This window comes from Triticum dicoccoides, chromosome 1B (assembly GCF_002162155.2).
Source record: "Triticum dicoccoides isolate Atlit2015 ecotype Zavitan chromosome 1B, WEW_v2.0, whole genome shotgun sequence".
In the NCBI taxonomy this organism is placed as follows: Eukaryota; Viridiplantae; Streptophyta; class Magnoliopsida; order Poales; family Poaceae; genus Triticum; species Triticum dicoccoides.
In genome coordinates this window covers 142,364,578-142,389,198 of record NC_041381.1, presented here as the reverse complement: position 1 = coordinate 142,389,198, position 24,621 = coordinate 142,364,578, and the positions used below count along the sequence as shown (strand labels likewise).

General features: G+C 44.6%; 1 protein-coding gene across 1 annotated transcript; it reads left to right on the top strand.

Annotated features, from left to right (window-relative positions):
• The first annotated feature begins 22,480 nt into the window (after nt 1–22,480).
• Nucleotides 22,481–23,395, top strand: LOC119302841. Its single transcript, XM_037579884.1, has one exon. The coding sequence runs from the start codon at nt 22,586–22,588 to the stop codon at nt 22,910–22,912; it is 327 nt and encodes a 108-aa protein (XP_037435781.1). The 5' UTR covers nt 22,481–22,585; the 3' UTR covers nt 22,913–23,395.
• The last annotated feature ends 1,226 nt before the right edge of the window (nt 23,396–24,621 follow it).

The window sequence follows — 24,621 nt, the reverse complement described above, 5'->3', positions numbered from 1 at the left end:
AGAAAAAATCTCCAAAGAAGTTTTGCTGTGTTTGGACTCCATTTGGTATTTATTTTCTGCGAAGTAAAAAACAAGGAAAAAACAACAAATGGCACTGGGCACTATGTCAATAGGTTAGTCCGAAAAAATGGTATAAATTTTCTATAATACGATGGTAAAACATCCAAGAATGATAATATAACAGCATGGAACAAGCAAAAATTATAGATACCATGGATACGTATCAGCATCCCCAAGCTTAATTCCTACTCGTCCTCGAGTAGGTAAATGATAAAAAAAAGAATTTTTGATGTGGAATGCTGGCTATCATGTTCATCAAATTCTTTTCTTTTGTAGCATGGACATATGGAATTTTATATGGTTCAAAGTAATAGCCTAGTTTTGACATGAAGATTTCAATACTCAAGCATATCAACAAGCAACCCTGTCTTTCAAAATATCAACACTAAAGCAAGTTATCCCTAACCCATTATGATCAATCATTGATCCATTCATGAATCACACTTGCATATTAGGTACACCCAATGCTCAAGTACGATCATAGTGCCCCTTAGTTGGTGCTTTGTAAGAGAAGATGGAGACTCAAATAAAAATAAAAAATTGCGTAAAGTAAATAGAATGGCCCTTCATAGAGGGAAGTAGGGATTTGTAGAGGTGCGAGAGCTCAAAGCGAAAGAAATAGAGATAAAACATTTTGGGTGGCATGCTTTTCCTGTCAACGAAAACGGTCGAGTAGTTCCCAATACTTTCCATGCTAGATATATCACAGGCGGTTCCCAAACAGAAAATAAAGTTTATTCCTTTTCCACCATGCTTTCACATTCCACGGCTAGCCGTATCCATGGGTGCCGTCCATACCAAGACTATAGGAATTTATTATCTGACAACATGAAGTAAATTCATTTTTCATTTCAGGACTGGGCATCCCTAATACCTTTGTCGTACTCTCGTGTAATGACAATTGAATAAACACTCATCTTGAGAATAACACATCTAGTATGGAAAAATATCAGCTACCCCCTACCGTTTCATGAGTGGTACGAGCACACAAAAAGGAAATTTATTTTGAAAATTAGAGATGGTACATACAAATTTGCTTAGAACGGCACGAAAATACCGCATATAGGTAGGTATAGTGGACTCATAAGGCAAAATTGGGTTTAAGGATTTTGGATGCACAAGTAGTATTTCTACTCAGTACAAGTGAATGCTAGCAAAAAGATTGGGAAGCATCCAACCAAGAAAAGAAAAATCTCATAAGAAAGCATTAAGCATAACTAACACCAAACAATGCACCACAAGTAGGATGTAATTTCATTCCATAACTATTGACTTTCGTGCTTGCATAGGGAATCACAAACCTTAACATCAATATTCTTACTGAGCATAATTACCCATAAACATGACTCACATATCACTAGCATCATATCTCAAAACTATTACAAAGAATCAAGTTTAATTTGTCCAATGATCTTCATGAAAGTTTTTATTATATCACTCTTGAATATCTATCACTTTGGGACTAGTTTCATATGTTGCTTTTGATAACTCAGACAAATCTAAGTGAAGAGCATGAGCATAAATTTTTTTTGTCTCTCAAAATAATATAAGTGAAGCATGAGAGAATTTCTTCCAAAATTACTAACTCTCAGATAAATCTAAGTGAAGCATGAGAGAATTTCTTGAAAAAATATTAAAGCACACCGTGCTCAAAAACATATAAGTGAAGCACTAGAGCAATTCTAACAATTCATAGCATTATTTTGGATCTCTCAAATAGGTGTGTTCAGCAAGGATACTTGACACAAAACAGAAAGCAAAACAAGCAAAGACTCATAAAATAAAAGACGCTCCAAGCAAAACTCATGATATGTGATGAATAAAAATATAGCTCCAAGTAAAATACCGATGGTCGTTAGAAGAAAGAGGGGATGCCACTCGGGGCATCCCCAAGCTTAGTTTCTTATTTCTCCTTGAATATTACCTTGGGGTATCGTGGGCATCCCCAAGCTTAGTCTCTTCTTACTCCTTATTCCTTCATTCATCGTGATCTCACCCAAAACTTGAAAACTCCAATCACACAAAACTTAACAAAACCTTTGTGAGATCCGTTAGTATAACAAAGCAAATCACCACTCTAAGTACTGTTGCAAACCCATTTGTATTTTATTTTTGCATTAAATATACTGTATTCCAACTTTTCTATGGCTCATACCCCCCTCCCCTGATAAAGTCTATAGATTCATCAAAATAAGCACACAACGCAAAAGAAATAGAATCTGTCAAAAACAGAACAATCTGTAGCAATCTGAAAACTTCGTATACTTCTATAACTCCAATTTTTTTGAAAAAATAGGACAACATGGGTAATTTGTATATCAATCTTGTGTAAAACATTCAGAGCAAAATCACTTTCCTGTGATTTATGAAAATTATTTTACTGGGCGTAAAAGTTTCTGTTTTTCAACAAGATTAAATCAACTATCACCCAACATGATCCCAAAGGTTTAGCTTGGCACAAAAACTAGTCAAAAGATAAAAACACATCTAATTAGAGGCATCTTTACATATTTATTGCCAAAAAGCAAGAAAACCAAAAAGCAAAAAGGTAAAGATTGGGTTGCCTCCCAACAAGCGCTATCGTTTTATGCCCCCAGCTAGGCATAAAGCATAGATTCAAGTATTGTCATATTTAGTTCTCAATTCCTCAATCTCACAACCAATGTTCTTTAAAGATTTAGCATATAGATTTTCAATAACAGTACCCCTAGGGATGAGAATGAAAAAATCATTCTTGTAAAAGGGTTTCTCACAACTTCAATAAAGTCGGGGTGAATACTAATCATCTTAAGATCTTCTTTGTTATTATTAGAAGTTGCACCCTTGTTCTTAGTGATTTGAGTAAACTTGCTAATTTTAACGGGTGTTTTTCAATTGTTTTAGCAGAAGCAAAAGTCGAGCTTAAATTGCTAAAAATTTCTTCCAACTTTTCAATCCGAGAAGGACTTTCTTCAATTCTTTCGTGAATTACGGTTCCCTTTTCTTTTAGCAACTTGAAAACCTCTTCCGCTTTTTACTGAATTTTACTAGCAAGATTATGCATCTTTTTATCCAAGTTTTCAATATGTTCTTCGGTAAGCTCAGCATCTAGCCTCTCCATAACATGATTGAGAGTTAAAGTTGTTTCATTAATCATAAGAAGTGGTGAACCCACTAGCTTTCCCATAGCATTAAAAGCATCTATAGAAGGACACATCAAGAAATTCCCACCGGTAATCGTATCAAGGACGAACCAATACTAAGTAGTGATGCGCACATAAAAACAACAAAGAAGAACAATGTTAGATTGCTTACGAATAGATCTATTATGAGCATTGCAAATCCTATACCAACCATCTTTTAAATTCTCCCCTCCCCTTTGTTTGAAGTAAAGAACCTCGTTCTCAGATGTACACGCAATATGGGAAGAACTATCCATAATGACAAAAGTGACAAACAAAATTGCACACAACAAAAGATCTGACGAGAAAAAGAACGAAAAAGAGGGCGAATAAAACGACAATTTTTTGTGAAGTGGGGTAGATGAAAACGATAGGCAAATGGCAAATAATGTAAATTGCAAGGAGATGAGATTTGTGATTAGGAACCTGATAGATGTTGATGATGTCTCCTCGGCAACGGTGCCAGAAATTCCTTTTGATGTCGCTTGAACTACGTTCATATTTCCCCAAAGAGGAAGGGATGATGCAACACAACTACGGTAGGTATTTCCCTCAGTTATGAAACCAAGGTTATCGAACCAGTAGGAGAACCAAGCAACACTATCTAAACGGTACCTGCACACAAATAACAAATACTTGCAACCCGAAGTGAAAAAGGGGTTGTCCATCAATTTCGGGTAATGGTGCCAGAAATTCACACATTGACGGGATGAAATTTTGGTAGATTGATAGATGCAAATAATGGCAAATAAAACTTAGCGATGTATTTTTGGGTTTTGATAATATAGATCTGAAAATAAAATATGCAAATAAATAAAAAGGCAAATAGCAATATAGATCTGAAAATATATGATGAGAAAATAGACCCCGGGGCCGCAGATTTCACTAGTGGCTTCTCTCGAGAAAATAGCATACGGTGGGTAAACAAATTACTGTTGAGGAATTGATAGAACTTCAAATAATTATGACGATATCCAGGAAATGATCATTACATAGGCAGCATGTCCAAGATTAGTAGACTGACTCCTGCCTGCATCTACTACTATTACTCCACATATCGACCGCTATCCAGCATGCATCTAGTGTATTAAGTTCATGGAGAAACGAAGTAATGCAATAAGAACTATGACATGATGTAGACAAGATCTATTCATGTAGAAATAGACCCCATCTTGTTATCCTTAATGGCAATGATCAATACGTATCCTGCTACCTCTTCTGTCATTGGGAAAGAACGCCACACGAACGAACCCATCACAAAGCACCTCTTCCCATGGCGAGAAAAATCGATCTAGTTGTCCTAACTAAACCAAAGATTCAAAGAAGAAATACGAGGCTATAAGTAATCATGTATGTAAGAGATCAAAAGAAGACTCAAATAACTTTCATGAATAAAATAGATCTGATCATAAACTCAAAGTTCATCAGATCCCAACAAACACACCGCAAAAATAGTTACATCAAATAGATCTCTAAGAGACCATTGTATTGAGAATCAAAAGAGAGAGAGAGAGAGAGAGCAAGCCATCTAGCTACTAACTACGGCCCCGTAGGTCTACAGTGAACTACTCACGCATCATCGGAGAGGCACCAATGAGGATGATGAACCCCTTCGTGATGGTGTCTAGATTGGATCTGGTGGTTCTGGAACTTGCGGCGGCTGGAATTGTGTTTTATGATTCCTCTAGGGTTTTTTGATTTTTGGGGTATTTATATAGCAAAGAGGCGGTGTGGGAGACGGCTGAGGTGGGCACAACCCACCAGGGCGCGTCTGGGCCCCCAGGAGCGCCCAGGTGGGTTGTGCTCCCCTCAGAGCCCCCCTTTGATACTTCTTTGGCCCAACTGGTGTCTTCTGGTTCAGAAAAAATCTCCAAAAAGTTTCACTGCATTTGGACTCCGTTTGGTATTGATTTTCTGTGAAGTAAAAAACAAGCAAAAACAGTAACTGACACTGGGCACTATGGCAATAGGTTAGTCCCAAAAAATTGTAAAAAGTTGCTATACAATGATTGTAAAACATCTAAGAATAATAATATAACAGCATGGAATAAGCAAAAAATTATAGATACGTTGGAGACGTATCACTCTTCCAGTCCCATAACATCTTTTGCCATTTTCTGAGGGCATAGTCTTCGACTTTTTGTTTGTCGGCAGGAGAGAAGGCAAAACTACGGTGTAATGCATCCAATAACTTCATCCTTTCTCCGGCCAAATCCTTGCAAGTGATATGGATGTTCTTGCGTGAGATGCAACCTAGCATTTTGATGTACATTCTTGCTGCTTGAGCCGGACTGGCTGGCTCGCCATTAGTGGTCACTTTGGTGATTCAAATGGTCCTTCATGAAGATTTTTTGGTTTCCTAGGCTTTCATTTGCTCTTGCATGTGGCGGTGGTGCTAGACTAAGCCGCATTTGTTTGGCTCAATTCTACTCCACCAGTGGTCTGTTCATCCTCTTGGTGACCGCCCATCTCGAAATCTGGCCCAGTGAAGTTGGGTGATTCATGAGAGGATGGTCCGGCGAGGGGGTCCATTTTTTGAACTATAGTATTTAAAAAAGAGTTATGAAATAATCATCGAAAACATAATATCGACATAAAATTTTGGCATGACCTGTGCTAAAATTAAAAGGACATATTGAGTGCCAATTTTTCATAAAACGGAAACGAATCGATGTTTCGCCAAAACATCAGCACTCATATAAGTTCCTACAAATTCAAACATAATCTCGGACAAGCATCTACACTGAACAACACCAAATGAGTTAAATATATTGTGTGTCATTTCATCGAACACGTTACGACCATTTTTCGAACTATAGTATTGAAAAAAAAGAGTTATGAATAATCATACAAATGAAATATCGACGGAAAAATTTGGCATGACCTATGCTAGAAAAATAAATTGCAAATTCAAACACATCTCGGACAATAATCTACATCAAACAACAGTAAGCAAGTTTCAATTAAATCTATTGTGTGGCATTCCATCAAACACATTACGTACATGCGTACCCAATATAGTGCCATGGATGTGAAAAATGAGGGTGGCAATATACCTTGGGAGAGCATGCGACGCCGACGACGGTGGTGTGGGAGACGGGCTTGGTTGCGACGGCGGCTACGATGGAGGAGACCGGTGCATGGGGATGCCGACGGCGGGGCCAACAGCGGCACGCCATGGTGGTGAAGAGGAGATGGCACATGAGATGGTGAAGAGAATGGAGCGTGACGGCAAAAACGGTGGCGAGCGCATGGTGGCTGGGGGTTCCTTTGTGATGGCGGCATGGGCGTGGGTCGGGACAGGGCGCGTGGGCAAGATGCGAATTAAATTCCAAAAATGAACGACCAAATCGTCTAAGTGGTTGTTTATTTGTTTAAATTGTGCGTATTGCAAAGAGACCACCACAAGTTTTAGCTGTGGCGGCGGACCACCACACTTTGTCTTTTTTTTTCATTTTTTTAGAAATTTTAGTGTTTTGCACTTCTCTACATCATTGCCACTTCAAACTTTCTCTACGTTGACTTAACACCATTATAAGTGTCATGCTCAAATTTGGCCACTTTTCGAGCTGGTTTGGTATTTTTGAAGCATTAATTAATTTTCCGGCCACGAAAAAGGCAACACACATTTCGGTTCAACATAATGTGCAAATGAGCTCAGAAAGGGAACTTGGCATGGTGTCTTCCTAGGAGCCCTATAGGTCATGGTAAAATTTGAGAGCATTGATTGTGGCTTGAACTACGTCGGTATTTTCCCAAAAAGAAAGGGATGATGCAGCACAACAACGGTAAGTATTTTCGTCAGTGATGAGACCCAGGTTATCGGACCAGTAGAAGAACCACGCAACACTACATAAAGGTACCTGCACACAAAGAACAAATACTTGCAACCCGACGTGTTAAAGGGGTTGTCAATCCCTTTCAGGTAACGATGCCAGAAATTGTCAAGTTGACGAGATAAAATTGTATTAGATTGCATAGATGCAAATAAAAGCAAATAAAATTCACTGAGGTATTTTTAGGTTTTTGATAGTATAGATCTGAAAATAAAAGTTGTAAATAAATAAAAAGGCAAATAGCAATATAGATCTAGAAGTATACGATGAGAAAATAGACCCGGGGACCGTAGATTTCACTAGTGGCTTCTCTCGAGAAAAATATCATACGATGGGTAAACAAATTACTGTTGGGCAATTGATAGAACTTTAAATAATTATGACGATATCTAGGCAATGATCATCATTATATAGGCATCACGTCCAAGATTAGTAGACCGACTCCTGCCTGCATCTACTGCTATTACTCCACACATCGATCGCTATTCAGCATGCATCTAGTGTATTAAGTTCATGGAGAAATGGAGTAATGCAATAACAGTGATGACATGATGTAGACAAGATCTATTCATGTAGGAGTAGACCCCACGCTTGAACCACACTTGCGCGCCAGTTTCTCGTGGCACCGAGCGAAACTTTTCTGCCACCGCGGAAATATCTATCTCCCCGCCCCCTCCCTCCCACCAAAAGCCACATTTTCACTGTTCTTCCTTGCTTTCCAAGTTCAAACCTTCACTGCTACTTAGTGGTAGCTCAGCCTCCTCGCCAGCGACCCCCCTTCTTGCAGCGCCGCCTCCTTGCCGGCGACCCTTCTTCTTGCGGCGCCGCCTTCTCGCCGGTGACCCTTCTTCTTACGGCACCGCCTCCTCACCGGTGACCCTTCTTCTTGCAGAGCCGCCTCCTCACCGCTGACCCTTCTTCTTGCTGCGCACCCTCCTCGCCGCCAATCATTCTTCTTGCTACGCAGCCTCGTCGATATGGTCAGGTAATCCACACCCCACCCACACCATCCTCCTCCTTCCCCGTCCCACATGCCCCAACTGACGGCGCGACACCTTTCTCTGAAATCACTGGCCCCGTCCTCCAACTAAGCGCCGCCCACAGCCATTTTGCACGCAGTATAATGTGGAGCTCGGTAGCATATGGAAGCGGAGAAGAAAATCGCGGCCGCACGCATGCACGAGGTCGCTATTGCTACCATGCGTGCCGACCGCCAGATCTTGGAGGAGCACCTCGTCTTCGAGGCCACCGTCGACACCACCACTCGGTTGTCTACTTTGAAATACAGTTCATGTTGTTTTCTCGAGGCCGCCGCTAGTGCCTTCTAGTGATTTGTTCTCTGTAATGTAAATATGCAATCTGATATTCAGTTAACAGTTTAGTCCTCTAAAATGTAATGTTTAGTTAACAGTTTGGTCCAAAAATTGCTACATTTCGTAGTATTGTTCTCAAGAATTCTTTGTTTTATTAACTGTCTTATCTTCTAGTACATGTTTCTGTTCTACAATGTCGTGCTCAGTTAGCTGTTTTGGTTCATTTGGTCTGTTGTCCATTTAACTATTTGGCTCAATTATGCAATTTGATTTTTATTCGTTACAATTTTGTATTGTTATGCATGTGAGAAATAAATAGAATTTGTTTGAACTCAATACATATTCTACTGATATTATGGCAACTCTCAGTTAACCTGATCAAGATCTTCCTTATATGTGTTGCAGGGAAACAATGGGAGACAATGCAGTTTACCATCGAGGTTTGCTCATGCATGGTCCTTTCGCTAATAGCACATTATTATGGAGTTGCAGGAATTATTCTAATATTTAGGTTTCTTACAATTTGGTCTTGCACATGTAGGTCCTGTTGCCAGAGGCTTAGACCCACTGCTCGATCCATTTTGCATATGGGGAAATGAGATGTCCATGAATATCAATCAAGTCAAGAAACTCAGAAAGATTGTTAGGATGAAGAAATTTGTGACGAATAACAGCAATATCATTGTTTGCACAATGAAGAAGACATCAGTCAACTATAGGATGGTACTAACACTTTTACCTTTTTTTACCCCTTGCACCATTTCAAAATTTATAACAGGAATTTATGCATATCTTTGTTTTTGGTACTTTTCAAAGCAGTTCACCGATGTTATCTCTCAAACCACTTGCATGGTCAAGAGGCGAGGAAGGTATTCATTCAACGCCCACGGTACAATATTGAAGTCTTCCTGAAGAGGATGAAGGTTGGGCAGGCAATTATCCATAGCTACTGGCCTAAATTTGCAAGGACATTCAACATCACTGAAGGCTCAATATTTGCCTTCCGCTTCTGTAGTTTACCAGATGAAATTCATCTGTCTATTTACCGTGTATGATGCTACTTTCCAAAGATTTTCGATGTTGCATGTGAAACTTGGTGTTGTTGTGTAATGGCATAACTGAGTGCTGAAGCTATCTTATGTAATTCGATTATGAAATCCTGGTTGCCGTTATATGGATATGAAATATCTGGTGTGATTTATAAGAAACTTCAATTTGATTACTACATGGATTATCAATAATAGGTCAATTACCCTGCTTATTGGGGTTTTCTATTGCAGACGGTCACTCAGACAACACCGTGGGCAATGAACTCAAACAAACCACACGATTTCTAGAAAGTAGGCGTGTTGGATCAACTAACAATCACACACGGCTTTCGGCATAGAACTGTTTGTGTTAGGACACCTTGCACAAACGTTTTCACACAAACAACTGTGTGTGATATACATACGAACGGAAATGTTTTCTGAAATTCACTGTGGGATGTATATACGGATGAAAACGATCGGGTTTCGATGCCTCGCCCGATCGCACATGAGCTCATTTTGCCCCCGCCTGTGTGGCCGGAGGGCCTATCCCTGATGGTTTCTGGGTCATGTGGGAAGGACCCCGATCGCACACACTCACTAGGCGACGGTTTAAAACTCTGTCGCGGAAAGGGGGTAAAAACTGTTTGTATAGCACGTCTCTGCACCAGTGTCGACGCAACTTTTCTCTTAGTTGTGATTATCTTCTGTACTCTCCTAATCTTGTATTCTCCACTCATCTTAATGTAATGCAAACAACACTTTTATCTTTCGTTTTAGAAAAAAATAATAACTAAAAGAAATCAATCCTTTTCATTTCTTTTGAAAAGGTAGATAGTACTCCTGGCCTCAAGTGATGCAAACAACCATATATCTATACCTACTATTAAAGGAAAGTGATATCTTGGTTTCGTCTCGCTTCATTTGGTCCCGCTTCAATTAATTTCATGTACGCTATTTGGTTTTGTTACTTGCCACCCGTTTTGGCCCAGCGGAGGAAGCCCACCTGACAGCACACTGTGGCCCACGTCCGAAGAGCTGGCAAAAAATAAAATAGCCGATGGCAGGGTTCGATCTCATGACCCCCCAACCGAAGCCCACCTAACGACGCACTGTGGCCCACGTCCGAAGAGCTGGCAAAAAATAAGATAGCCGATGGCAGGGTTCGATCTGATAACCCGCCAACCGTCCATACACAGTTTGTCCAACTAACCCAGCTACAGATATGGAAGGATTTGTTTTCTCCCGCTGCAACGCACGGGCCTTTTTGCTAGTTGATTATTTAATGATGTCAAGCGAAACTGAACTAAAAAATCGGCCCACTGCAAATTAGAAACCCACTACAATAGGCATGTAACAAATCTCTAATTTGCTCATCCGAATTAGCTTACAATGCATGTTGAGTTGACTTGTTTCATTGAACATAGCTAGTTGACCTTTCTTGTTTCTTGAATTAGAAAGATCATTTGGATGTGTGCAACATTTATGTGATCAGGATTCATGACCCAGACCAGCTGACCATGTGATTGTGACCCACATAGTACTACAAGTAACCAGTGCTAGCAGATGTCAAAGCTGAAATAACACAAGTATTAATTTGTGTACGGTGAATTGTGATAATGAAGATTTTTCATTGAACTTGTCTATTATTCCACATGTTTCAGAATTATCTGGTATCTTTATTGAAATTTCTCTATCTGTGTATTGTATTTTATCATCACTTTATTGAATGGAAAACAAAAACAATTATAATACCACTTGGTTAGAGTTTCTTTCCTATCAAAATAAATAAATACATATGTACATTATTTTTCTCTTGGTCTTGCAGCATGAACATGCAAGTAATTAACTCTTCCCGGTCTTCGGTAATTAGCAGTTTAAAATATTTCCCTCTGATGGTATGCATCACTGGGGTAGTGTCAGACGTACACATGTGGTAACTGATATCGGACACTGGATAACCGTTAGTGGCCGGTCGTCAAGGGCCCAATTTCCAGACCTTGTGGTGCGCGCACACATGATAACTTGATAGTACTACTCCTTGGTTGATAGTACCGAGAACTTAATAATGAATCATAGAGGTTAATCATACAAAATTATTAGACCAAGGCCAATAGCATAGTCAATATAAACCTATAAAACCTGGTTATATAAAGTTGGCACGTAACCTATAGCCAATCTAACAGTCTGCTCATACAATAGTTAGCTATCCTTGCATGTTAGACCTCGCACAGTGGGTAGTATCATGCATAAGATATTGCATATGATAGTAACTCCACAATGCATAGTATCATAAGTTGGTACATAGATGACTTCATTTATTATTTTGTATACTCATATATACTAGCACATAATATGATACTAGTACCTTCTCTCTTTTTATTTATTGGTACACCATGTCATTTATATATCTAGCTGGCATTGCATGAGGATGCACGATACTACCCTACGACACCTCACTGTGAGAGGTCTTATGTCATTAACATTTGCCCCACCTTTTTTTCTAGCAAAGGGTGTGGGAGCATGTGTTATAGCTGACTGTAAATATACATACCGTTTCATTTTAGAGGAAAGGCATAGGCCCGACTTTATAGATAAAGCCACAAGGCAGAGTACGACAAGATAAACAACCACACGAACACAACATACCATTTCTCTTCTCTCTCCCTCTCTCTTATCCAACTAGGCAAAAATCTAATTTAACATCACTTTAAGCCTCCCATGCAAAAAAAGAAGAAGAAGACATCACTTATATATAGCTTGTTCATGTCTATGCCATCCTATTATACTTGTAGACTATAAGGGTTTAAGTATTATATTTGTACTGTGCTGAAGAAGGAAGAAGAGCAGTGGGATGTAGATTAAGAGCTAGCTGCAACACATCTTTCAAGAAACTTTGTGAGAGAGTAAGATGAGCCTATTAATAAAGTAGTACATCTCCATAGATAGCTACTATGCATGTTGGTTATTAGATTGACTATAGATGACATGACAATGTGATATAGCCAACAATTGCGAAAGTTCCCTTCTCAGCTCGAGCTCATATGAGCTCGCGTGAACAGTAAAATCTGAAGAGAAAAAAAATCAAAAACTTCAAAAAATATCCTGATTTTTTTGCAATAAGCTTTAACAAGTGTTTTTAATGCTTGCAAATTTTCATGATGAAATGACATTTGTGGAAATTGTGGCAAAAATAAAAACAAAATCATGACTCCAAAATGCTTTTGAAAATAACTTTTTTGGAGCATCGTTTTTTTTCACTACTTCCACGAATGTCATGCGATGATGAAACTTTGCAAGCTTTGAAAATATTTGTCAAATTTTGGCACAAAACAAATTAAGATTTTTTATTCTTTTTATAACTTTCTTGGATTTTACTATACACCCGAGCTTAGTTAATCCGCGTCCCAACAGTTGTCTCTAGTATTGTCCTTGCTCTTAGAGTAGTAACCATCTTTAAAGGTTCCACTCGGAATTCCGTGTTTATTTGACAGACGTGTTGGATCCAACCGACCAGGGACATGGATGGCCGGTGGTAATGACATAGACTTTGCTAGGGGCTATCTTTCCCTTTTCTAGTATGACCTCGTAGCACCGGGGAGGCGGAGCTTATTATGGTGCATCCAACTCTGTTGCATCTTTTAAAATGTAAAATAAAATCTTGAAAAAAACTTGGCACATTGCACAACATCAAGCTATGTTATCACAAAATGTTAAATTGAAATTTGGATCATAGCCCTAGACACAAAAATGACAAACTCATTATCTGTAGGGATAATGTGCCAAAATATTGTATATTGTAACCAGTGCTATGTTTCAAAGTTAATTCACAATTTTGTGAAAAAAAATAGATTGATATTGTATACATATATGACAGTAGCGTAGTTTATCATCAAAGTAGTTTACTTTACACCGTTCTATGCTTACTTACTATGTGGTATGTATAATTGTGCTATAATTGTTTCATGCCATGAGACTATCTTCTATGTTCAGTTTAGCTATAATTGTGCTTAAGATGGATGCAATGTTTGTGTCAATTTTGGAAAATTTGATGGTTGCAAAAAAGGTGACGCACGAGTAGGGGATACCCTCGGGTGCCATAGAAATTTCAAACAACTAAGGGATGCCCATAGACACATCTAGACGTGTCTGTAGACAAATGGGAGAGGGCATCTGGTGGAGCTGTCGTTCGTATGTGTCATATTTCCCATTTGTAGTATGACCGCATAACTCAGAAACGTATCCGGTGTACCCTTTGCACCCAACTCACATTGCATCATTTTATATGTTCAAAAGTCTGAAGAGAAAAAGTGAGCACATTGACGCTGGCATCAATTTATGCTATCATAAAATTTGAAATCAAAATTCGGAACACAACTCGAGATAAAAACCGACAAATATATCATCAATACAAATAATACGCCAAATATAATGCTCAATTTATAGTATACACTAGTCAGTGTCAAATTTTGTCATTTTTGTATCCCGAGCTATTACAGATTGTGATTAAAAAATTTGTAACAACATAGATTTCTTTTTTGAAATTAAAGCAAAGCTTTATAACTTAACGGTGTACGGGTAAATCACCCGCAACACAAATAACCACTTGGGCTGGTACATCAAACTCCCAGTCGACAGCCGAGTTTGCAGGGTACATACGACCAAGGCTTGCTAGGTCATGAGCCGCGGAGTTAGCACTACGCCGACACCATTTTATTACAAATTTAGAAAACCACAGCTTAAGCTGGTACTTTGTGTCCTCGATGACAGCAGCGTACGCCGAAGAATCGACCTTCCGAATATCCATTGCTTCTGCCAGCAATTGTGAATCAGTTTCAAACTCTGCTCGAATAATCCCCATGTCAGCTGTAAATGAAACAGCATTTGACAGCGCCACGACTTCCGCTGCAAAGGCATCTTGGATGAGTTCCTGTCTTCCTGCCCGTGCACCCACCACTTCGCCGTCGCTGGTTCTTGCCACCACACCCCAACCTGCATGGAGCTCCCCTGGGATGAAGGCGCCATCAACATTGAACTTAACCATGTCTTGATCAGGAGGCCTCCATTTATCAATGCATTGTGGCTTGGGTTCTGGGAGGAAAACCTGCATATATTTCAGAGTAGAGCTGCGTGTGTGTCTTGCTACTTCGGCTGCTGTCAAGACACGCTCCCCATTTCTCAGTTTATTCCTAACACTCCACCACATCCACCAGAATGTGAGAATCTGCATCCTTTTTGGGATGTTTGGCTCCCAAAGGTAGTCCATCATCACATGTACAGATGTGATTGCTTGCAGCTCCCTTCTTTCCTTCTCTAAGCCTAGTTCCCTCCACACCACCTTCACTGATTTGCACTTGATGAACAGGTGCCCCCCATCCTCATCAGCTTGCCCACAGAAGAAGCATTTCGTGCTCTCTACTTTCAGACCTCGCCTCTGCATGTTTGACAGGAGTGCTAGAGATTCATGCCGCAGTCACCAAGTGAACATCTGGACAGTTCTCGGGCACGGCAGTCGCCAAATTCTTTTCCAAGAATCGTCGCTGCATGTGTTCAGGTTACCCGCTTCGGCTGTGCTCTGTCCTACTCCCCCATTCTTCCTTATCGCCTTCAGTTCCATGTGGAGCTTATACGCACTCTTCACAGAGTGTATTCCCTTGTTGTCGAACTGCCATGCAACGAAGTCATGAACCCCCTCCCGCAATGGCATCTGCAGAATGTGTCTAGCATCCTCTGCGTAAAATGTATCCCGCACAAGGCGCTCATCCAATTGCCCCATGGAGGGATCCATTAACTCACTAACAGTCTGCATCAGGTTATTCCCTTTTGGGGTGATGATCCTTCGTGGCCACGGCCTTGGGATCCAAGGATCTGTCCAGATCTTAACGCTCTCTCCGTCACCGATTCCCCAGATGTATCCTTCCCGGACTAGGTCAATTCCTTTCAGTAAACTCCTCCATGCGTATGAGATGCCCTCTCTCGCCACAGCCTCCAGGACATGCGTATGAGATTGATGTCGTGTTCATGGATAAATTCTTTTCAGAAATGTACTTCCCCTGGGTAACTCGTTCTCTTTGGACCAAATGAAAAAAACAACTCATTCTTCTGATCCGCTGTGCCGTTTGTGTCGTTTGATGAACTATCACGCTCTGTGACGTAGTAAATGCATGAAAGATATTTCACACTGAGTGTGAGACTTTGTACATGCATGCATTTGACCAGTTTAGTTTTTCAGCGTGACTAACTAGCTGACTTTTCTTTGCCCATCAAGAGGGCAAAGCCCTGGCCGACACCCACAGCTTCATCAACGAACCCAACACTTCTGTCCAAAAGAAAATAACGAAACTAACACTAGTTGACCTTTCTCTTCTTTCCATTTTTTTTTCTGAGGGGACTACTTTCCAATTTGAAAGTTTTCATTTATCTACATGTTAGACTGTATTTACATGTGTATATTGTAACGTTGTATACCACCTCATTATATATATATGTGATAGGCCACCCCTAGAGGGTTGTGCCGGTTCCCCCCAAAGCCTATTGTCTTACATGGTATCACGCTAGGTTACGTCCGCTTCCGCCTAAAACCCCTAAACCGCCGCCGCCACCGCCGCCGCCGCCGCGCCCACCGTCGCCGTCGCCCGACTGCTATGACGTCCGCCGCTGCGTCCGGCTCCACCGCCACCGGTTTTCTGCCGGCCTCCCTCGCGGCACTTCTCTCGAGGCCGCTGGATGCCGCCTCCCTTCAGGCGCCGATCGGGACACGGAGCGTCGGCTCCCTCTTCGCGCTCCCGCCGGCTACTACTTCGCCCGGGCAGGCGCTTGTGGCCCACACCGCCGCCGCCCCGTCAACCGCGGCTGTCGCGCCCTCGGCCACTGCGCCGCTGGTGGCGGAGGACGTCGCGCTGGCAGGCTTCGCGGCGTCAACCGCGGCCATCGCGCCCTCTGTCACCGCGCCGGCTGCCCCTCTGACTGTCTCCACGGTGGTCTCACCTCAGCCAGTCTCCTCGATGGGATCGCAGCCGCCGCCGCCGTTTTACTTCGGCCATCTCATCACCATCAAGTTGTCGTCGGACAATTACATCTTCTGGCGCGCGCAGGTTCTTCCGCTTCTTGGGAGTCACTATCTGCTTGGCTATGTCGACGGCTCTCTCCCTTGCCCTCCTGCGCTGGTTGACAGCGTGCACGGTCCGGTCTATAATCCGGCTCACCGTGTCTGGACAGGGCAGGATCAGGCGAACCTCTCCTCCATCCAGGGGTCGCTCTCTCCGGCCGTTGCTGGGCTTGTTGTCTTCGCCAAGACGTCCCACGAGGCATGGACTATTCTTGAGCGCTCGTTTGCGGCACAGTCGCAGGCTTGTGTATCTGGGCTCCGTCGCCAACTTGGGGAGTGTCAGAAGCTTGACTCCACCGCCACTGAGTTCTACAACAAAGTCAAGAGTCTCGCCGACACGCTGGCCTCCATTGGACAGCCCCTCACTGACTCCGAGTTCAACTCGTTTATTGTCAATGGTCTTGATGAGGAGTATGACGCCCTAGTCGAGATCATCAATGAGAGAGGCAACTCCACGCCCATGCCAGCACACGAGGTCTTTTCACGCCTCCTGCTTACTGAGCAACGAGTCGAGACGCGCCGATCCAGGGGCAACGGCGCCCTCTCGGCAAACGCCGCCACCAAGGGTGGTCGCTCCTCTGCTTCATCCAGGGCTCCTTCGGGGCAGTCACCACCACCCGCCTCGGCCCCTCCTCCTACTGTGACGCTACCAGGGGCTGGCGGTCCACGTGTGTGCCAGCTTTGTGGTCGCGATGGGCACTGGGCCTCGAAGTGTCACAAGCGCTTCCAGCGGGGTTTTCTTGGTCTCGGCAATGACGGGAAGGATACACGCAACTTTGCTCGTCAGGTCGCCATGGCTGATCGTCCGCCGCCGCAGAAGCCACAGGGACACACTCAGTCCTACTCCATTGATCCCCACTGGTACATGGACTCTGGGGCGACAGAGCACCTGACCAGTGAGATGGGGAAGCTTCACACTCGTGAACCCTACCATGGCTCCGACAAGATCCACACCGCCAATGGAGCAGGTATGCACATCTCTCATATTGGTCAAGCATCACTTCTCACTAGACATGCCAATAGGAGTCTTCAACTTTGCAATGTTCTTCGAGTTCCATCTGTGACACGTAATCTTCTTTCAGTTCCTAAACTCACTCGTGATAATAATGTGCTTTGTGAATTTCATCCTTTTGATCTTTTTATTAAGGATCGGGGCACGAGGGACATTCTTCTTAGTGGGCGGCTCTGCCAAGGTCTCTATCGTCTGGAGCATCCTGGCGTCGCTCGCGTCTTCAGTGGAGTTCGGGTATCTCCGTCACAGTGGCATGCTCGTCTTGGTCACCCCGCCACACCTATTGTCCGACATGTTTTGCGTCGTCATGAGCTTCCTAGTGTGTCTAGTAATAAAGATGTAGCAGTGTGTGATGCTTGTCAGTAGGGGAAGAGTCATCAACTTTCTTTTTCGGAGTCCAGTCGTGAGGTGAAACATCCTTTAGAACTTGTGTTTTCAGATGTATGGGGTCCTTCTCAGACTTCTGTTAGTGGTCATAATTACTATATCAGTTTTGTTGATGCTTACAGCCGCTTTACCTGGCTTTATCTTATCAAACGTAAATCTGATGTGTTTGACATTTTTGTTCAGTTCCAAAAACATGTTGAACGCCTTCTCAAGCACAAAATTGTTCATGTTCAGTCGGACTGGGGTGGCGAGTATCGCAACCTCAACTCCTTCTTTCAGTCGCTTGGGATCACTCACCGTTTAGCATGTCCACATACACATCAGCAGAATGGTTCAGTAGAACGTAAGCATCGTCACATTGTTGAAGCTGGTCTGACTCTTTTGGCCCATGCATCTGTTCCGTTTCGTTTTTGGAGTGATGCTTTCACCACTGCATGTTTTCTCATCAATCGTACTCCCGCTCGTGTTTTGAATATGAAGACTCCCATTGAAGTTCTCCTTAATGAACAACCGGACTACACCTTTCTCAAGGTGTTTGGGTGTGCTTGCTGGCCCCATCTCCGTCCATATAACAAGCGTAAGCTCGAGTTTCGTTCCAAGAAGTGTGTTTTTCTTGGTTATAGCTCTCTTCATAAAGGATACAAATGTCTTCATGTGCCCACTAATCGTGTCTACATCTCTCGGGATGTTGTGTTTGATGAGCATGTTTTTCCCTTTGCCAAACTCCCTGTGTCCACTACCGAGCCACCTGTCATGCATTCACCCTCTGTTGCTTCTGACCAATTTGATGATGTTGCATATTCTCCTCTATTGTTGCCTAACCATGGTGCAGGCACTGGTCGTGGGGCTCGTTTGGAGATTCTGGAAGTGCCATCTTTCTCTTCGTCGCCATCGCATTCATCCTCGGCACCTTCTGTTTTGCATGAGGAGCACATGGCGCCCCTGCATGGCCTCGGTTTCCGTGCTCATGCACGGCCGATCGACGTCCTGGCCCGGTCGCCTCTGGCTTCTGGGCTGCCTTCGCCATTGTCGCGCCCTGCAACCCCGCCGACTGGGCCGGCCTCCTCGGTCCCCGTCTCGCCCAGGGCGTCAGGGCAGTCATCACCAGGCCTGGCCTCGCCCGCCCCTGCCTCGCCCAGGGTGTCTGGGCCCTTCTCATCAGGGCCGGCCTCGCCTGCTCTCGCCTCGCCAAGGCCGTCTGGGCCGGTGTCACCGGAGCTGGCCTCGCCCACTCTCGGTTCGCCCATGGCCTCTGAGCCCCTGTCGTCGGGCCAGTCTTCGCCATGCAGCCCGGAGTCGTCTGTCCCGAGCTCGCCTGAGGTGATTCCTGCATCTCCGGCGACCGTCACGTCTCCGTCACCTTCGCCTCCGCCGGCTCCTGCTGCTGCTCTACGTCCACATACGCGTAGTCGGAGTGGCATTTTTCAGCCTAAGCAACGTCACGATGGCACAGTTGCTTGGTTAGCGGCGTGCATGTCTGCTGCTCTCGCAGATCCATCCTCTGAGCCACGCACGTATCAAGCTGCTATGCGCATTCCTCATTGGAGAGAGGCCATGGAGCAGAAGTATCAAGCGCTTCTTCGCAATCAGACATGGACTCTTGTTCCTCCACAATCACGGGTAAATGTCATTGATTCCAAATGGGTTTTCAAAGTGAAGAGGCATTCTGATGGGTCCATTGAGCGCTATAAGGCTCGTCTGGTTGCTCGTGGTTTTCGACAGCGTTTTGGACTTGACTATGAAGACACCTTCAGTCCAGTGGTCAAGCCTACTACCATCAGACTTCTTCTCTCTCTGGCTGTTACTCGAGGTTGGTTTCTTCGTCAGCTTGATGTTCAAAATGCTTTTCTTCATGGTGTCTTGGCGGAGGAGGTTTACATGCGCCAGCCTCCGGGTTTCTCTGATCCGGATCGCCCTGATCATCTCTGTCGTCTGTCCAAGGCAATTTATGGTCTGAAGCAGGCTCCTCGTGCTTGGCATGCTCGTCTTGCAATGGCTCTTCGTGCTCATGGTTTTGCATCATCAACTGCTGACTCCTCATTATTTCTTCTTCAAAGGCCTGAGGTTACTATGTACTTGTTGGTCTATGTAGATGATATCATTTTGGTCAGCTCCTCTCAGTCGGCTGCTACTGCGCTTGTTCGCTCACTTGGTGCTGATTTTGCGGTCAAGGACCTTGGGAAGCTTCATTACTTTCTTGGTGTGGAGGTTACTTCTCGTGATGCTGGCCTTGTTATGACGCAGAAGAAGTACTCTCTGGATTTGTTGCAGCGAGCTGGGATGCTTAAGTGCAAACCGACGACTACACCCATGTCTACCACTGATAAGCTCAATGCTGTTGATGGTGTGCTTCTTTCTTCTTCTGATGCGACAGAGTACAGGAGTATTGTTGGTGGGCTCCAGTACTTGACGATCACGCGACCAGACATTTCCTATGCTGTTAACCGAGTCTGCTAGTATCTGCAGTCACCCCGTGACACTCATTGGTCTGCTGTTAAGCGGATTTTGCGCTATATTCGTTTCACGGTGGCTCATGGTTTGCATATTCGGCCGTCTGACTCTGGTTGTCTTTCAGCATATTCTGATGCAGACTGGGCTGGCAATCCGGATGACAGGCGATCCACGGGGGGTTATGCTGTCTTCTTTGGCTCTAACCTGATTGCCTGGAGTGCTCGGAAACAGGCTACTGTCTCGCGTAGCAGTACTGAGGCTGAGTATAAGGCTGTGGCCAATGCCACATCAGAGATCATCTGGGTACAGTCCTTGCTTCAGGAGTTAAGTATACCCCAATCACAGCCTCCTGTTCTTTGGTGTGATAACATCGGTGCTACATACCTTTCTGCAAATCCGGTATTCCATGCCCGAACGAAACACATTGAAGTTGACTATCACTTTGTGCGTGAACGTGTCTCTCAGAAGCAACTACAGATCAAGTTTATTTCTTCCAAGGATCAACTTGCTGACATCTTCACCAAGCCATTGCCTTTGTCACAGTTTGAGACTTGCAGGCGCAATCTTACCCTTCTAGATTCATTAGAAAGTGGCTAAGATTGAGGGAGGGTGTTAGACTGTATTTACATGTGTATATTGTAACGTTGTATACCACCTCATTATATATATATATATATGTGATAGGCCACCCCTAGAGGGTTGTGCCGGTTCCCCCCAAAGCCTATTGTCTTACACTACACCACCGGATCGAGCTAACATTGTGACTCCCCCACGTCACGTACAAATACATTCACTAGTAACACTAGATGTCAATGCTCAAAGCCAATACTTAAGCAAAGCACGCAAGGATACTTAGCCGCCCTTCACGTGGCTGTTTGATTTTACCTTAAAGTATGATCTTTCTTATAAAAATACAATACAATACAGTTATTGATGCATAGACAATCATTGGTGCAGGTATACATGATGTTTTCACTGGAACTCTGCACCACGTATTTTTAATTTTCGGTAAATCACCGTGTACATTATACGTATATATATATATATACGTATAAAGTAAACACCCCAGGTCTTCCGTAATCAAACTCTAATTTCGATGCAAAAAAAAACTCTAATTCTTTTTCCCTCGGTTGGCGTGCAAGATTGGGCACCTATCTTACTACCAAACGTTGGGCACTGTCAGAAGCTATGACATTGCTAAGTAGAGTAGTTGATTGATACCGGACACCGAAAAACCGTCAGTGGGCCGGTCGTCACGGAGGCCGGTATTCAAACCTCTCGCGGTGCGCGCGCGCCGAAAATATTAATATACCCTCGCCGGCCGCGTGAAGTGTACTTGCGGCTAGGAGCGCATACGGTTCACGCATCCAGATCCGGCAGGCAAACACGCGCCGGTTTTATTGCCAGCGTTGACGTAGCACAATGGAACACCATAGCACAGTGACATGCTCCACGATGAATAGCCATCTAGGGCGCATCATGGCGAACAGAACCGTTCACTTGGTAACACAGTGAATGTCACGAGGTGGGGGCAGCGCCGAATCCGACCCGACCTGCCACATGGTGACCACGAGCCCTCCCCCTCGCGTACGTACGCCGTCGTACGAACGCGATGGCCGGACGCTAACGGTTCTGGCCTCTGGGGCGGCGGGGCGCGCATGCCGCTGTACGCTGCCCGTCGTCGTCCACTCGTCGGCCATGATCCCATCCACGGGTCCATGTGCGCTTGCTCCTCATCATTCGCGGAGCCACCCCACCACGGAGCACGTGCCCGCGCATGATTCTGTTCTCACTCACTCACCTTCCTTCATCGCTAACGGGAAATGATAAACAATCCTCTTGTGGCGCGTACCCTCCGCGGTGACCTACCGGGGCTTGCGAGCCGTCCGATCGCGCGGGGGCAGGTGATCCGGCGGCTGTCGACGAGAGACATGCAGCGGAAGTCCCTACCGCCCCTTGGGCGCTCTCGCCCGCAACGTGCACCCCTACCCATCCTGTCTTCCGGATCTTGCCTCCCCCACCTTCCCCTACCTTTCTTTCCCTCACCACCCTCCTCTCTTTCCCTCACCACCCTCCTCTCTCGATGGATATATATCGGCTCCCAGGACCGGGCAGAGCAGCCGGTTCTCGCTCTACAGCACAGTTGCATACACACAGAGAGAGAAACTTCCATTGTTTTGATACTTCGTAGATAGTATACTGCCTAGCTAGACATACCACATATAGAGTATGGGTTCTTGGAAGCGCACCATCACGACGCCGTTCAGGAAGGCGTGCACCATCCTCAGCCCGCAGCACGGCAGCGGGAGGAGCGACGATCAGCACGGCGGCAGCGGCCACGACGGCAAGAAGACGCCGCGCACGCGCCACCATCTGAAGCGGTCCGGAGCGGCGGCGGCGGCGGCGGCGGCAATGGCGCAGGGCGAGGTGGTGGAGAGCCCGTCGACGACAGCGCAGCTCTACGGCGACGTGATGGCGTGCGCCTACGAGGACGTGCAGGTCATGTGGTCCATGCTGGACAACAAAGCCAAGGTCCTCGACAGCGCCGCCTCGTGACCACGCGCTCCGTCATCACCACCGATCGATCGATGGGTCGAGGAGTTTCATCATCGATCCAGTACATACTACTGCCACATCGCCCACTGCACCCAGATTTCAGAGCCTTTGGCGCTCAATCTGCAGACCGTCGACGACGAGTCCTGAAACTCTTCTCCGTTTTCTTTTTGTTGAGCCTGAAATGAATCCCCGGCACTGGCATGGTACCTAATTAATTAAGCTATAAGGTGCTAGCTAGCTTGGAGTGATTTGATAGATTGCCGCCACAGCGTTAGGATGGATCTCTGATCATTGAGGGCATGTTTTCCTTTTCTCTTCCTTTTTGGTGTCACAGATGGATATGGATGTATTCGGTCGTGCATCATCCGATTCGCCAATCAATGACAAGAGTTTTTGAACATCTGGGACCCCCTTCCGTGCCTGTATTGCACATGGTCTGTCTCCGTCCTTGTTTGCCGACATGTCTTAATTACTTTGGCAAAAGGTCATCAAGCTTACGGCATGTTTGGTTTCAAATAAGTCACCAACTTATAAGGGCATGTACAATGGGCATGTTTGGTTTCAAATAAGTCACCAACTTATAAGGGCATGTACAATGGTGGCATATGGATACATATGCCCCATGCCAAAAAGTAATTTGAGGCATCTACATTTATTTTTTCTCCCCAATGCAAGCTACCACTAGTGGGCCTTATTAAGAAATAGAAAATAAAGACTCTAATACACATGCATCTCTACTTTTTACTCCAACCTTTTCAGCTTTTGTCACCGGACCACACTTTTTCTCTTCAAGCACCCGCCTCCTGAAGAGGATCCCGCTTCCCTATCCGAACCTACTTTACGTCATATCCGATCCTACATGGCATGCGAGGCATCACCTTGAGGCTATGCATTGTACATGCCCTAAGTCGAAAAGTGAAAAAGTGACTTATTTTGCCAAACAGACCCTATTTATAAGCCACCCTAACTTATAAGTCATAAGTTGCTCCACCCAACTTAAAACTTATAAGTAAACCCTTTTGTGCGGGTTTCACCACCTACATGATGTGGATTGGTATGGGAAAGTGTGTCAGGTGACTTATAAGTCAGGTGACTGTTGGAATTTTGATCTCAGGTCAATACTGATCTCAGGTCAATTTTGATCTCAGGAACCACAAAATTTTGCCAATTAGCTGGAAGACCAACCCTAGATTTTTTCCCCAATTGGAAAAAGCAAAGAGATCAAATCCCCAAATCCAAGACCAGATCGAAAATTTGTAGAAAAGATGGGCTGGGACTTACGTTATTGATGACAGCAGCCATGCGTGCTCACCATGGCCGCCTCCATGCGTGCTCATCTTGGCCGAAACACGCCATCTCTCGGGACGGCATGCAAAAAGAGACGAGGCAGCCGGCGCCGCATCTTACGGACACGCACGCTGAGTGGCCTCCGCGCCGCACACGTCGTCGTCAAACCCTCAAGCACAGGCGTCGGCGCTCGGCCCTCTAATCTCTCCGCCTCTATGCCATGCGCGCGACGTGGGCCGCCACGTTCGATGGAGGAGCGCGCGGGATTCAATCCACAGCACGCTGCTCCGGCGAACAAAGCCACCACGCCGCCATGGACCGGCGTGCCACGGGCCACCGCGCCGCTCTCTCGCTGGTAGGGCGGAAAAAACGGAAGGGGAGGAAGAAGAAATGATTTAGGGTTAAGTCGTGGCCAGTTTTGT